General features: G+C 31.5%; 1 protein-coding gene across 1 annotated transcript in view; it reads left to right on the top strand.

Annotated features, from left to right (window-relative positions):
• LOC117108930 (liprin-beta-1-like) overlaps nucleotides 1–17009 on the top strand; it is a 64074-nt gene that overhangs the window by 13096 nt on the left and 33969 nt on the right. Inside the window, exon 2 of the mRNA XM_033251111.1 lies at nucleotides 16796–16992. Within this exon, the coding sequence (XP_033107002.1) occupies nucleotides 16917–16992 (76 nt within the window). The 5' untranslated portion in view covers nucleotides 16796–16916. The remainder of the gene's footprint in view (nucleotides 1–16795; nucleotides 16993–17009) is intronic.

Raw genomic sequence — 17009 nt, 5'->3', positions numbered from 1 at the left:
ATAACACGCTGGCTCGCACTTTGGCAACACTCTTTGGCAGTCAACTCGCCCCTAGAAAACCCGCCCTTGGAAACTTGCCCCATAAAAAAATGTACACTTCCTAGACCATACAGTCTTCAAAATAAAAATTGTAACCATTGGTAATCAACTACATTTTTCACATACATAGACATTTTTGAAACTTTGTTTTAAAAAAAAACCTAAACCATAATTCACCACTATAGACACTTTTTGACAAAATGAAAAATTACGACTTTGTTACCCAATGAGAAGTGTTCTAATATAGACAATGGGTCGTGTCTCATATTATTTGTTATATTTTTATTATTCATTATTTTCACTTAACATTTATATGCAGTTGTACTTCGCAGCACTTCACTTACAATTTGCAATTTCTAGTTATAATTGTAATCCTGTACATTGGTCAAAAATTTAAAAAATTAATTTATTAAAATTGAAAATATTCAATATTATGAACATGATTGTCACCCTCTTACACTAGTACAAATAATTGTATGTTATAGTTGGTATACTATTTTTATCAATAACATTCTTATTTCTGTTACCAGTCTTCCAAATGTCAAAATTTCTTCACAACCGGAGTGAAACAGATGATATTTCGTAGAACTAACATATTCAGTTTCATTTGATTTTGCTGACTTTTATATTTACCTTAAATACTGCCATCGAATTAAAGTGACATATCAAATCTTGTTGTACACAATAATTACATATAAGGGCTGAAATGACTAGCTGCTTTAGGCATATAGTATTACCGACCTTGGCATTATTTTCTCATTTATAATGTGTTGAATTCTTTAATAGTCCTTGTAATTACAAGACGTCAATGTTTCTTTTCCGGCGGGAGTTCTTAACTGGTGCTACAGTCACATTTCTGTAACTTGCTTCATCTTCTGAATGAGAATTATGCTGGCAGTCATTACGTATCATTAGTCTATGCTGAAGATAACCCAGGTCGTGAGTTATCGAGCCGACAAGGCTCGCAGAAACAAACCTACTTAGCCGCCTCTATGATTTCATCTTGCATAAACTAAATACAATAGGCATATATTTTATACATCTGATTTTTTAGTTTAGAGGGAAATAAAATGCTTAATAGAGATTTTAATACATTTATTTTACATTTTATGAGTACTTAGCAGTAAGTATTGATTTACTTTTTAGCCAACTAAAATGTCATATTGATCATTTACACTATAATACGTTGTAATTTTTAGGAAGTAGTGGTTATAATACTCAAAATATTAAGTAGTAATAATAATAGTAAGGTTTACAAAGCGCATCCACTGCAGTAGTGCTCAAGGCACTAAATAAAAGCAAGTGTAAAGTGAAAAATAAGTAGTGTCCAAGGCTACAGCTAGTACAGCGCCTAGCACAGGTTGTGTCGTGGTCCTCCTGATGTACACGTAGTCATTTAATCACAATGCAATGCCTCTACACCTTTGTATCTTGTTGAAGTTGCTTGGATTTAAAACCTGATTCTACTATCTCTGAATGTAATTCCCCCATGTGACATAGTTTATAGACCATCACACAGTTTATTCCACTGAGTCATTATAAGGAAACTGAGCGATCTCAATGAAGATGGAAATATCCTAAAGCTGTAATTGTGGTTGTGTCATTTACAGTAAATCTTTGTTAGGTACTGTATTTAACAAAAGCTTACTGTATTTCATAGACTATCCTTTTTATCCTCTCATGGTAATTGTATTTGATATCCATTAACTAGAAAACTTTTGTATTAACAAGACAATAATTTGTTCCATTCCCATAGCCTGTGGTAACTAAAGCTCTGTCAAATATTGAGTTCCTCTATACTACTTTATTTACTATGTCTCATGAAATAGTTCTCTTTCTTTGTGCTTAATAAAATTTGGTATTGGAATTATTTACTTAAAGTGTATTTAAATAAATTATTAGTGTTGAATTAAAAATTTAAATGAGCAGATATTTTCCATGGCAATTGCCTAAGCAACTGTTCGTCTTTCAACGTAGTGCCTTCACCTATCGTATACCACTCATCTTTGTTGTATGCTCTGTGTATCAATGTTATAGTCGATGTTCACTAATTTCTTTAGGTCGTCTTCAATTCTACTAATCCAGGTAAGTTTTGGTCTTTTGCTTACTTTTAAATTTTTTTTTTAAAATTTATTTATTTATTTATTTATTTATTTATTTATTTTTTTCAATATTTCAGTCACAGGTCCCTAATAATAATAAGGCATTGGTTTAGCAAACTAACTCTACAAAAAAGAATCATGCAGTATGGAAAGCTGCTACTTACAGTACACGAACAGTGTAACCCATGCTAGCATGGACTTCTGTAATTTCAATCTCTTAAAACTTGATTCTTCTGTTCTGTTACTATGGATCGTGAGATTAAACTTGTATATTTTTTGTTGAATTGGTTGTTCAGATTTGGCGATGAATGACGTCATACTGCAGGTTTTTTTTTGTAAGATTGCTATCATTCCATGTTGTTTTCAGTGGCCTACTATAAATATAAAATTGTAACTAAAAGGCAGTCTTCTTGAAGAATGCCAATAAAAAGACCCTTAAAACCAATCTGTATTTTTCACATAGACCCTTAAATTTGCTGGTAAATGTAAATAAGGAAAAATTGAAACATTTTATTTGTAATTTATAGAGAGGTTTTATAAGCTATTAATTTTTACTGTTTTCACATTTGACCTATAGTAGCACACAAACAGAGAAATTATTATTATAGAAATTCATTAGGATTTTAGTCAATTCATAGTATCAAAAGTTTATTCATAAAAATCCAATTAAAGTGGATCAATTTCTATGAAGAAACTTTCAATACTATGTAGAGAATATTGATGCTGAGATGATCTGTATCGGTTTTTCATAGTATATTTTTTACATCTTTAGTTTTATTCCTATTTTTTTTTTATAGTCAGTTTTTGGTTTTGGTAGTGTTAATATTGGTTTAGTTCTGGTATCATAGTAATTATTTCTAAAGTGAAATTTGTTTGATAGATATTGAGGTGCAAGGTTGTTCATAATTTTAAACATGATAATAGTCTCATTTATATACAATCGTTGTTCCAAATTCATCCATTTAAGGCTTTGAAGAGCTTGTGTACTGGAGTGTAACCCATGCTAGCATGGACTTCTGTAATCTCAATCTCTTAAAACTTGATTCTTCTGTTCTGTTACTATGGATCGTGAGATTAAACTTGTATATTTTTTGTTGAATTGGTTGTTCAGATTTGGCGATGAATGACGTCATACTGCAGGGTTTTTTTTTTGTAAGATTGCTATCATTCCATGTTGTTTTCAGTGGCCTACTATAAATATAAAATTGTAATTAAAAGTCAGTGTTCTTGAAGAGTGCCAATAAAAAGACCCTTAAAACCAATCTGTATTTTTCACATAGACCCTTAAATTTGCTGGTAAATGTAAATAAGGAAAAATTGAAACATTTTATTTGTAATTTATAGAGAGGTTTTATAAGCTATTAATTTTTACTGTTTTCACATTTGACCTATAGTAGCACACAAACAGAGAAATTATTATTATAGAAATTCATTAGGATTTTAGTCAATTCATAGTATCAAAAGTTTATTCATAAAAATCCAATTAAAGTGGATCAATTTCTATGAAGAAACTTTCAATACTATGTAGAGAATATTGATGCTGAGATGATCGGTTTTTCATAGTATATTTTTTACATCTTTAGTTTTATTCCTATAAAAAAGCATGACTATTGACCATTCCCAAAAGGTCCAGATTTGTAATTTTAAATTTGATGGAAATAGAAATTGGAAAACAATGCTCTTTATTATTTTTAATTGGCAATCCCTTTGCAAGACAAAAACAAGATGCTTCACATAGACTTTGGTCTCAGTTTGAGGCTTAGGGAGTGGAATTGTTTTTGGTAGTGAGAACAAAAATTCTGTAACCGTTATAGGAATAGAACCAGGATCCTGGGATTGGAAAGCAAGCATCTTACATTAACCATCAAGCTATTCAATTCTACTTTAACCTGTTCATATATCATAATCCATTGAAGTATATTAGGTTTCAAAGGCGTTAGGAAAACTTTTTTATGCTCATTATCAAAATGCTAAACTAAAGGTCATTATTCAAAAAGCATTTATGTCAACTTCCAAGTTTGCAATAAGATTAACGTGTTATTTAGTTTCATGGTCTTGCAAACTATGGGCTTGTGTCTACTACAAAAATAAAAAAAGAACTATTTTTTTTAATTCGCTCTTCTAAAATTTCTAAAAGACGGGGGTTTTTTTTGCAGTGGAGTTTTGACTTGGTTGTTGGTGTGAGTTGTCAACATTATGTCATCGATACTCAGAATGCAGTCCAAAAGTATTCATTTTCTCTTCTGCCAATAAAAACTAGCCAAAGGATAAGAATATTATTATTATTTTTTATCATATTTTTTTTATAATAATTAGGTTTATTTTAACACTGGAAAGCTTGTTTCAACAAAAGTTGTTCTTTTAAGTTCATTAAGGAGAAACAAATTAACAAATTAAAATTAATGAATTTGAAAGCAAGTAAGAAAGCAATAGCATAAGACTACCATTTTAGTTAACAGTACAACTTAAAGAAAACCAATAATTACATTAATACAACAGTTATTCTGTATGAAAATGTTGACATTCTGTAACCAGAACCCTCCAAAAACCCAGACCTCCAGCGACTTTATCATGGATACCTCACAACCTGGATATTTTGAGACCTGAAATGCCTTGGTTACGAAATGTCCAGATTGTAAAGCAGAGCGTCATGAAACATCCAGGTTACAAAATGTCTGCCACACATCTGTTGTAAAAAGATAAAATAAAAAAAGTATTTCAACAGTGTTTGGCAAGGATGGTCTATCCAGCTGAAGCTGATTATTTGAGACCTTCAATATCATACATATAAATACAATATAAAACTTAAATTTAAAGAGAACATGTCAAATAAAAGCAAAAATAATCTTATATTACACTTTTTTTTAAGTGAACATAGTTGAATATTATATGCTTAGAAACTGGCTTTATTGCTGTCTTCCTCAAATTGGTTCTGGATGATCAGCACTTTTCTGACTCAGGTGATCTGCTGTATGTTTCAAGTAAGAACCAATCTAAAATATGTGCATGTCATTACACTGAACTGGTGGGGAAATGCGAGGTATGTTTTTGTTAGATACCGTAAAAAATACCAGGACTTGACCTGCATTGAACCTCAATCAACTTGATTAGGATTCAGGCTAATTGGAGATCTTGGAACATGGGTAGATAAAACGCGCTACTATCAACATTAATTACAACTAAGAAAAGAATATCTAAATGTTATTTAACACATGCCACCTCTATTTTTAATTCTATTAAGCGGTTATTCAAAAAGGGTGGAATAAAATGTCTTCTATTTTTAAACAAAATAGGAATAAAAAGTAAAATGCAAAAGAATAAACTGCATTAGTAATTTTCATGTTTTGTAGTGGAATATTATAGGATAGATGATGGTAGTGTTTTAATTATTTAAAAGGATTAATTTGATACAAGATTTATAAATTAGATTAATTAGTAATGAGGAATGCTTTAAATCCATTTATGCCCAAATAAGATTAAAATTATGTTTCTCATTCTGTACCCTCATCTTTTGTGGGTCCCAGAGTTTTTACTTTCAAAAGCCAAAAACACCCAGAAATTGTATATATAAATAATGAGTATAAGGTGTATACAGTATTGTGTATAGTAAAGTTTTACAGTTGAAAGTTGTGCTAGTGTTGGCCATCTTTGTTAAGTAAAAAAAAGGGGAAAAAAGTGCTAAATTTGATTGTTTTTTGTTTTTTTTTTAATTAGATTGTATCACTGATGTTAATTGAAAAATGGTGTTTAATTTGATATTTTTTAAAAGTCAGCCTAAGCTATTCATACAAATTCTACCCTGGGCTTTGCTTGAGGAAAGGCTGGTATGTAAAATTGGACTTAAAGTAAAGGGATGGGCTTGCACTTAAGGCCTGTTTATACTTCAACGATAACGATAAAAAAGATAGAAAGCAATTGTTCATATAGAAAATAAAAGAAATAAGAGAAGTTTTTACACTAGAAAGATTCGATAATGATTTATCAGTTATGCAATAACATATTTTGACAAATCAAATCAGATGACGTCATAATCATGGAAAAACATTAAAATCATAGTAGGAGCAACGATTTTATCGTTTTACCATGATTATGACGTCATCTGATTTGATTTGTTAAAATAAATCGTTATCGAATCATCCTAGTGTAAAAACTTCTTATTTCTTTAGTTTTCTATATGAACAATCGCTTTTTAGCTTTTTTATCATTATCATTGAAGTATAAATAGGCCTTAAGTGGGCTTATACCCAAGGAACTATGGTACTAGTTTAAAGCATTTTATGGAAATAATTACTTGTTGGATGAACATGAAATAAAATAATATAACAATTAGATGATACAGTAATGATACTGAATCAGGTGATCATTAATAATGATGATGCTAATTATAAATTTTAATTAATGTTATTGTTCCAAATATAATATAATAATATACAGTAAAAATCATATATCCAAGATTTCATAATACCGTCATCTTTAAATTAATTACCACCATCATGCTAATTAATTTGAAGTAAATTAATTTTTCCGGTAAACAAGTTGATACAGTATTGACCTGTTATTACTGCAGGAAGTAAAGACCTTGAATTGACCATCTTTGTGCAGTTATAATTATTGTCATTATCGAAGATACCCTTTGAAAATTAGAACTAACAATATGGTACACAAACTGTTCTGTGAATGAATGGAAACAAAATTTGCTATAAGTGAAATATAATAACATGTAATTTAAGTATTGATTTTCTTTAGGAGGAAAGACATTAGAGAATTGTACAGAAAGAAACAAAGGAAATGTCTGGAAATTCGTAAACAGGTTTATAGTGATAGTTAAGACTTTTTGAAATATTATTTTAATAATTAATAGAAACAATATTAGGATGAAGATTTTGTACTCTTGTCTTATTATAAAGCGGAGATTAAAGTAAGAGTGATTATGGAAAATTTGTTATCTTTTTTAAAATAATATTTATGTGCAAGTCAGAATGTTAAATAAGTATGAACATTTATAGTCCAAATAGATATCACAAAGCCTAGTGTTATTTATAAAACACTTAGAATGATACTGTACTGTACTATACTGTTAGTTGAGGTTATTTCCCTCGAAAAGAAATCAAAACTTAAGTAATAAACTATATTAAACAATTTACCCTAGTAAGATCTCTTGTTTGGTTCACCCAGATACAAATACTTTTTTCCTACCACAAATTTTCTTTGTTTGTATATGAATAATTTATAAGCGTTCATTCTGGAGACAATTGTAGAGAAATCTGATTTGAGGTGCAAATATAGAGAGTATACATTGTATACATGAACATTATATATTCTGATAAAGATCTGATTTGATTTGAGGTGCAAATATAGAGAGTACACATTGTATACATGAACATTATATATTCTGATAAAGATCTGATTTGATTTGAGGTGCAAATATAGAGAGTATACATTGTATACATAAACATTATATATTCTGATAAAGATCTGATTTGATTTGAGGTGCAAATATAGAGAGTATACATTGTATACATAAACATTATATATTCTGATAAACATCTGATTTGATTTGAGGTGCAAATATAGAGAGTATACATTGTATACATAAACATTATATAATTCTGATAAAGATCTGATTTGGATTCAGATTTTATTGGTTCTTAGTAAAAATTACATTGTACTACCATATTTTGGTAGTTAACACCCCAAAACCTTGTTTTCCATACAATCTCTACATGCTATCGCCAACAGCTTTCAGTGATGTTGAATCGGGGGGGGGGGGGGCCTTCCCGATACCGTTGGGGACCGCTACGCAGTACAAAGGTTGTGCTGAAAACACTAGCGACAGTACCGCTTATAAGGAAACCAGAAAATAAATCGTCTATAGAATTTAGAAATGTAATTATATGATGTGCCTTTTTGACTAACTTATTTTCATTTAATTTCAAATGCATCAAATTTCCTTAAACTATTATATCACTCAATAGAACAATACAGAACTGCACTTCCATTATTACTTCTTTTATTACTTCTTTCAAAGGTATTTTCCCATTGTATTGTATCAAACTTATAAAAACATCTGATAACTCTCTGTGAATGGTATGTTTTGTTTGACAAAGTCTTACCTTCATATTGTTGTATGTAAAATCAACAATGGTGTCAATGAATAACAGACACCTAGACAATACTCATCATGCATTATTGAGCATTTTTCAGCATGGTTTTCATCTGAGGAGTTTGTTTTCAGGCAGGGTTGACATATGTTAAATTAAGGAAAAATAGTACAATAGTTACTGGAGGTAAATTTAAACTAGTTGTTAGAGAACTAACAAGAAGTAACAAACATTTAGAAATCTGAATATGTTTTTATGACCTGCTTTGAAATGTATTTTATTTGTTGTATTGTTTATATTATTTAATTTTTAGGGGAAAATATAGCATAGGAATGTTGGGCATAAAAGTAATAAACTAAAAAATTATATTTAAGAAAAATCTCCATTTTTCTTGGTGGTTGATGCTTCACTTCACTAACAACCAAAAAATAATATAAAAAAATTAGAAATTACCAGCAGTATTGGTGGGTTTACAAACCATGATAACAAGAAGTCTTAATTATCAACATTTATTCAAAGAAATCAATACAAAACATATTTTAAGATTATCTTTAAAATACTTATTCCTTCATTTATTTATATTTATTTTTAAAAAAAATATAAAAGTATATATAAAAAATATATAACTGAATGTATAATGAAACTGAAATCTTGATGCAAGAGGGTGCTATACATAAACATGAATACTGAAATGAAATATTCAACGTTAGTTTTCCACATGGCCACCCAAACAAAGAGAATTTGGTATAATCAATGAACTGATTGTGTACAATAGTTACTGTAATCTATGAAGCATTAGTGTCAAATCCAAGTTGAAGAGTAAGGGTGCAATTTACAACTAGGCCTTATCAGACTCAAATCACACTTCAGTATGGTGCAATATGGCCTCTAGCTGAGGTAAGTGAAACAGGAATGTGCTCTATAGAGAAGGAGCCAGCCTAGCATGCTGGCAGTGAGTTTGAATTTAACATTATTAAACTGCAGAGAATGTGGACTCCAGTGAATATTATACACTGGCTCTATCAGGCCTATTACAAATGCCAGGTCATTAGTGAATAGTACTTAGCTTTGCAATTTATCCTGATATTTTCTAACAACTAAGAATGACCAAAGTTGTTGTTTTTTTATGAGTTTTTGAATGCAAGAAATTATAATAATCTTGAACCACTGAATAATAGTTATTGCTTTGTTTATGAGATGGTTAATTTTTGTTTATATTGAGAAAATAAATGTATGGTTTTAAGGTTATACAAAGGAATTTCACCATATATTCTCAAGTTCTTCAAAATATACTACCTTCTTTGTTGAACTAAAGGATCTTGAACAAATATAATTCAAAATAAATTTAAAGAATGTTATTCAACAATACAACAGTTCATATATTTTCAACGAGAGTGTCAGAGATGTATTGAGAGGCATGTAATGGTTAAGATTGCTTTCTCTTAAAAAAATATTTAATAAATTATATTCTATCTATATAGTAACTTTACAATACATAAAATTAGAATGGAAATTTCCAGTGGATATAGGCCTATAGTGCCCACTTACTAATTTTAGGGTTGTAGGTTAAAATCATAAATTTCAGAATTATAACAATTCCACACATAATTTATTTTCATGTGACAATTTTTTTTTTTAAAACTAATTATCCCGTTTTTATTCTTATTTTATTTATTGTTGCATTATTTATTTATGATTTCAAACTTTGCCACTGCTTCTTTTGATTTGTTCACTTGTTCTGTGCTTGGGTTAGGCAATGATCATGGCTGCTTATGGGTTGTGAGGTGCCTAAATATGTGGGGTGGAGCGCTTCGTATCTGCAAAGAAAGGCGCTTTACAAATGTTCTGATTGGATTGGATTGGATTGAAATTAACATAACTACGCTCTAAGAAACAAAACAAGGAGGACAAGGAAAGGAATGGTTTACAACAAACCTAAGCCGGAAAAAAACATGGAAGGGAAAGGCATAGACAAAAATCTGATTTCTGTATGCTTGCTTGCACATAATTTTAAGAAGACTCTTTAAATACAATTACCCTAGTTACTGTCTGTGTAATCGTAATATGGTTTGGAAGAGAATTCCAGAGTGGTAGAAGTTGTTTAGGATAATGCACAGTGATCATAAGTGAGGGTGTTCATTTTGGGAATTTTCGGAATTGGAATAAAGATTACGAGGGGGTTTTGGCTTATATTTTGGCTGTCATTACAATCTTAAAATGTTTAATACTTCTATATACAGTATATAATTTTAATAATTACCTGGATAAATAGTATTTTGGTGTTTCAATCATAAACTGCCATCACCACCATCATGTGTATAATAACTTCTTGTTAAAGGTAAATTCCAAAGTTGCTAATTAGAACAACATTACAATATATTCATCTATTTCATTAATATTGATCTAGATATTTACTGACAATTAGAAAATTATTCAGGTAATTATTTCTTCTATAGACTACCAACATCAGTATTGATTTGTGTAATTTATTGACATTCATTCAACATAGACTCATTATTATGACGAAATTTTAATACTTTACAAATTTTATAAATTTCAATAAAACCATACATTTTTGTGAAAGTATCCCTTTTAATGGGATTTTTAATTTTATTAATTGTAATTGTTTAAGGTCAAGGGTATGCCAAACAGTGAACTGAATCCTTTGTCTGTCTCTTCATAAGACAAATACAAACACATACGCTCTATGTCAACTAAGTCACATTATAGGGAGTGGAGTTATTTTGGTCGTGAGAAAATATCCTGTTACCGTGATAGGAATTAGGAATTGAACCCAGGATCCTGGGATTTGAAGGCAAACATCTTTGCTCGAACATATAATGAATACCAGTGGCGGATCCAAGAGTTTGAAATAGAGGGGGCCCAGGGAGGGACTTCCACAGATGGAGAGTCTAGACCACCCCATCCCCACCATGGTTGAGCTGAGGTAAGAACATTTATGATTATGTCAACTCTAGATCCAAAAATGGCACTTTCAAGACCTAAATTTCATTAATATTTTCTTTTTTTTTTCTCAATTTTTTTTATTTTGAAAAATTTAGGGGGTGGGGGATGTGGGGCTGACCGGCTCGGATTCACCACTAAATATAATTCATCAAACTTAAAATAAGTACAAATATCACTGATGTTCCTTGCCTGTTTCCAGATGATTAATGGAAAGAAACATACAATGCTCAGAATATAATAGGGAGATTTCGATTTGGGCGACGATGTGACACTAGAACGGAATCACTCATGCGTGACCATCCTACCTGGCGTCCTACGTTCTCTGCATACGTCGATTTGGCCAAATTGCATTCCAGAATCCGCTCAACGAGGTGACCTTAACGTTCTCGCATGCACAGATGACTTTTAGTGACATCATTACGTTCTACGTCCTACCGTTGTCGTGCAATCGAAAGCTCCTTAATGTCTTTCAGTGAGACATAGATTAAAACAATTAATGTAATTACATACTTTTTTTTAATTATAAACATCTGCAAGTAAGGGCTAATTGTAAACTATTAAATAGCAAGGTTAATGTATTCTTGTCATAATTTTCAGTTGAAAGCTAATTTACATAAATATATGAAGTTCACATTTGTGACCCACTCTAGCAAAAACAGGATCTCAAAAAAGGAAAAATGACATTATTAGATGTTTGTAATCTGGAGGTCAAAAGCAAATAATTAATGTAATAATTGTTAAAATCAGATACCAATTGGCGAATGGTAATTTATATTGTCAGTCTAACATACATGACTTGTTTAAAAAGAGTCGGTCACATTTGACCAAAACCATTTCACACTGTCAATATGCTTGTACAGTATATGATTACAAACAAATAAAAATAGGCTCCCAGCGGGAGCGTGTGTCTACTGCCAAATTTCAACTGTAGACCCGTTTAACCACTTCTACTCGATTAAATTTTAATTTCCAACTTTCGGAACTGTGCGCCTGATAGATAATGACGAATTGGCTAGCAATGCATCGCACCACACACAACCAAGCTTACGGGTAGTAGTAAAATCATGTCATATCACACATAACAAATGTGACATAATGTAAACTTTACACTTTCGGATTCTTACTTCGCACTTTTGTGAATGTCAACTCACACTCACAATGTCAACTTTACGCTTCCGGATTGACCAGGATAGCAAAGTGTCTATTGCCTGAGGGCAGTAGACACAATAAACAATTATTAAAATATATTATTATAGCTTAATACACACAGAGTGTAGTTGAGTTACTCCATTAGTTAAGATGCTTGCCTTCCGATCCCAGGCTAATGGGTTCAATTCCTGTCAGTTTTGCAGGATTTTTTTCTCCTGACCAAAACAACTCCACTCCCAATTTAGTTTGTGTAAAGCATCGTGTGTGTATGTTTGTCTTGTTTAAGGGATTGTCACCTACACGTAGGACAGTGATGTATTTGTTATTGACAATCCTTGGTGCATTTGTTGCATGAAAAATAAAATAAATAAATAAACACAGGAAGAGAGTCTAATGAGGTATATGATTTTGTTTATGTCTGTTTTGATATGAAATGTAAAACCAATGGTGCTATAGAAAATAAAACTGTTTTTAAATATCACTATAGTTCCAAGGACAAAATGCATTATTTTCACATTATGTATGACAAAAAAGGAACCTTAAAACTCACTAATCATAAAGCAATAAAATCTTGCAAATGTTTAATTATTTAAAAGGAAAATATGTCAATACAAAAGTGCATACTTGGACTGAATTCATTCAAGCATGTAATTAAGCAATCATCAAGAATATCTGAAAATTAATCCTAGACCACTGAAACAGTATGAAGGTGGCTCTTGATTTCAAATGTTTTGATTGACAGCTTTGAATTCTATGTATGAATATGATTGGTATCACAACAAATATTTGAAGTTATGAAATATTTATTCCTGTACACAACTATATCTACCTGTCTATTCCTGATGTCTATCTACTTGGTGGAATTTTATCTACTTGGTGGAATACTACTTGCCCAATGTCCATTTACTTGCCCAATGTATATTTTATTTAGTTGTGTACTTGTAAACAATGAATTAAAATAATTGTCTTTTACCTGCCTGCCTACTTTTTATCTAAATGTTGATTTGCCCATTAAATTGTCTAAACTATCCTTGCCTAATTTATATTCTAGTCCATCTAGACTGCTCCATCCTACTTGAAGAAATTTTCTACTCTCAGTTACCTGCCCATTTTTATATCCACTTGCCTAACTATTTATCTACCCTTAACTAACTGCCTAATAACTGGCCAGCTTTCTGTCTACTTTCACTACCTTCGTAATTTATATTGATTTTATCCATTTGCCCATTCCTGACCTCCAACTACCTACCTGTCAACTGTATCTCTGCCTGTCTACTTGACCATCTATTTACTTTCTACTTTTAACTGCCTCCCTATTGTACTTTAACTATTTGCCTACATTATATACCGTACATGTCATTTATTTGTTATTTAATATTTGTGCTCTTGTCTATGAATGTCAATATGTTCCAATTTAATATTATACTGTACCTTTCTACTATCCCATTCAACTTTTCACTTCTGTATTCAAAATTAATTTTTGTATAGTTTCTTTTAGTTGTCTAATAATTAAATATGACATTTTAATTTATGGAAATCTTAATCCTTCTTTTCGCACATTTCAATCGATTCCTATCGCCTTATCTTTTTGAACCGTAGTTAATAGACACCAATTCACTGCCTATTGTAAGTATGTTACTAAACTGAATAATGCTGATATATTTGCTTACTTATACTTTACTTTAAATTTAATCAACAAATTGGCTCAAGTACCTGTTTGCAAATCTATAAGTAGTTAAACATTGCTACTATAATTGAATACTAATTATTCATGTCCTCATTCTGAATAAAGAAAGTTCCTAATTAATATGTTACATTATTCAAACATTTTTTTTATTTTGCTCAGACTAGCTTTGCTATGTAGGAACATTCTCATGGAAAATTGATAAAGAAAATGGCAACTTGGCAGATGCAGAGAAATTTGACTTGTAGATATTACAGTGCCCTATGTCAATAATTTTAGGATCCAATATTGATTCAACTTTCTACAAATCTTTTGATTTTCCCCAATGAAACTGAATTTTCTTGTTGATCTCAAAAGACAATAATTTGCACGATCTCAATACATGGACAAAAATTGTTTAAATAAATTTATTTTATTTAGTCTATTGATATGGTTTTATGTTTAGTGCAGTTCTTAAATTTTTTCAGTAATGTTATAAGCCTTGGCAGCATGCGAGACTAGTAGGTTAGTACGGTGACCCCAAAACATCATGTGTAAAAGTGAATGAATTACTTAGGCTTACATAAGCCACAATCGCACTGGACTTTTTTTGGTAAAACTAACCAACACATTGGCTAGTTTTACCATAATTAGTCCAGTGCGAACAGCACAGGAAGTTTACCTGACAGGAAACTTACCCAAGCCGCGCGGTTAATTTAACCGAGTCCCGCTTGCCCAGGAAAACTGACCAGGTTAGCTTTACCTAGCAGGAGTGTCTTGATTTTGAGTAATTTTGTCATTTTTTTCACTTGTTTACTCGGTTTGTTTCAATGGCCGCGCGTGCTTTCGTTAATTGTTTTGCCACACATACCGGAAGTGAACGTCACGATTTAGCGCCCCCAATAGTTGAATCTGTACGAATGGTTAGTTTCACCATGGCCTGTGGTAAAACTAACCACGTCGATAAATCCCAGTGCGAACGACAGGAAGTTTACCCATTGGAAGTTTACCCACAGTCTCGGTAAAAATTTCCCTATTTTAAATCCAGTGCGATTGCGGCTATAGTCACCTGTATTCATTTGATTACAACAGCCACTAAAGCTCTGCTAATGTCATTGATACCATAATTAGATATAATAGCATTAAATTTAGTATGAGATACAGTAATTAGCTGGATCCAGTGCAAAATCAATCCTTTTAGCATCCATTTTGTTGCCTGTAATTTAGATTTCTTCTGCAGCTGATCGGGTGTTGAGCAGCCCTAAGGTACATTCGGGTTATTCTATTGCTAAGGGTGTAAGAATCGCTGTAAACTTAAATTCCTGTCCTAGTGACCCTGCTTTAGGGAAAGGCACACTATGAACCTTTGATTTTAAGTCAGATCTGGAGGGTGACGTGACAACAATATGCTTGAAGAATGGTATCGTTCATCCATTGTTCAAGATAAACTTGGGATTGTTTACTAAGATTTTAGCTATTGTCAAAGGATGATCATGGAGAGCCTGTGGATTACCATTCCTGATTGTGTGGATTATCATTTATTGATCTGTGGATTATCATTTATTAGTCTATAAATTATCAGTCATTAATCTGTGGATAAGCTGATGCCTAGCTAGTATAGCTTAATCTTGAAACAGATAGGATATTTATTTAGGATTAGCCAGGGCACTTGAAAAACTTGATCTTTCCAGTCTGGTAGATATTGCAGTTCATTAGATTGTAGACTGATAGAACTTTGATTTAAAGTGCCATCTGGATGATGAGGGATTATTTTTGTGTTATAAGAGTAGTACAATCTATAGGCAGCTTAGATACAGCTGTAGCCATGTAATAAAATGCTCACCTTTCAATCCTAGGCTTTTTCATTTAAATCACAGGTGGGCAAAGTGCGGCCCATGAAAATGAATTAAAACACACTGTGTACGGCCCGCTAAACACCATGTTTTTTTACGGCCTGACACTAATCATATGCAAACAGTAACATTAAAACTGAGAATAAATTGTTACTGTATATAATCAGTGCATGAAGTTTTTTTTTGGAAGTGCACTGGAATCATCAAAACTTTGGGTCCGGCTGTTGGTGTTCAAAAATTCACTTTTGCTCTCTGACCTATTTTTATGCCTACACCTGATTTAAATCCTACAGAATTTTGTCTTCATGTAGGAAAACAAAATTATTTCAATTATCTAAGCACTATTCTAAGTTGTAAGCCAATGTACAATTGACTATACAATATTTAGCTCTTTAGCATGCATTGCAAATTGCTTAAAATAAAGGTATATACATAAAATTAACGGCAATGTGAAATGAACCCTTGTCTCAGTGTCCTAAGTAGAAGAAGTAGTGATATTAACGTTCTATCACCTTGTCTTTTGGCCACTTGAACCTGCTTCCTCCAATCCCCTCTATCTTGCTTTTGGTGATCATTGGTAAGTCATTTTACCAGTGCCTAATATATTTTACAATTTTTATACTAGTTGTCATTTTCAATGCAAAGTAACTGGTTTTCTTATAACGACTGTTCATAGATTAGTGCTGTTTCTTGATGTGTTACCAGCAAAATCTGCTTTGTTTTTTGTTAGTGTTTTTTTGATAATTATATTAATTTGTCTCATAGAGGAATGTTTTATGAACTTATTTATCTATGTTCTTCATATGGGATGGGATTATATTATCTACACGGTGAAACTATTTGTTTCTCAGTATTATGTGTAAGGTTGCCTTATCAATGAACCAATCTGTTTATCAATTTTTTTTTTCATTGTTTCCTCAGGTTTCCACTTGTATTGAATGTCATCTCGGTGATCTTTACTGATTGGTGAGAACGAGCATTCGTCTTCCATGTTGTAACAACTGCGTAGCATATACTAGCTTTTAAAAGGTACTCGGCCAAGATGTCCACGAGTCTAGGGGCCGATGCAAGTCAGATGCTTGCTGCTGCATTAGAACAGATGGACGACATTATTGCAGGTAACTAGCCTACTTGC

Source organism: Anneissia japonica, unplaced genomic scaffold (genome assembly GCF_011630105.1).
Source record: "Anneissia japonica isolate Jap-2015-1 unplaced genomic scaffold, ASM1163010v1 scaffold987_len1640505_cov201, whole genome shotgun sequence".
NCBI lineage: Eukaryota > Metazoa > Echinodermata > Crinoidea > Comatulida > Comatulidae > Anneissia > Anneissia japonica.
The sequence above is the reverse complement of the archived record's forward strand: the minus strand, read 5'-3'. Positions and strand labels throughout refer to the sequence as shown.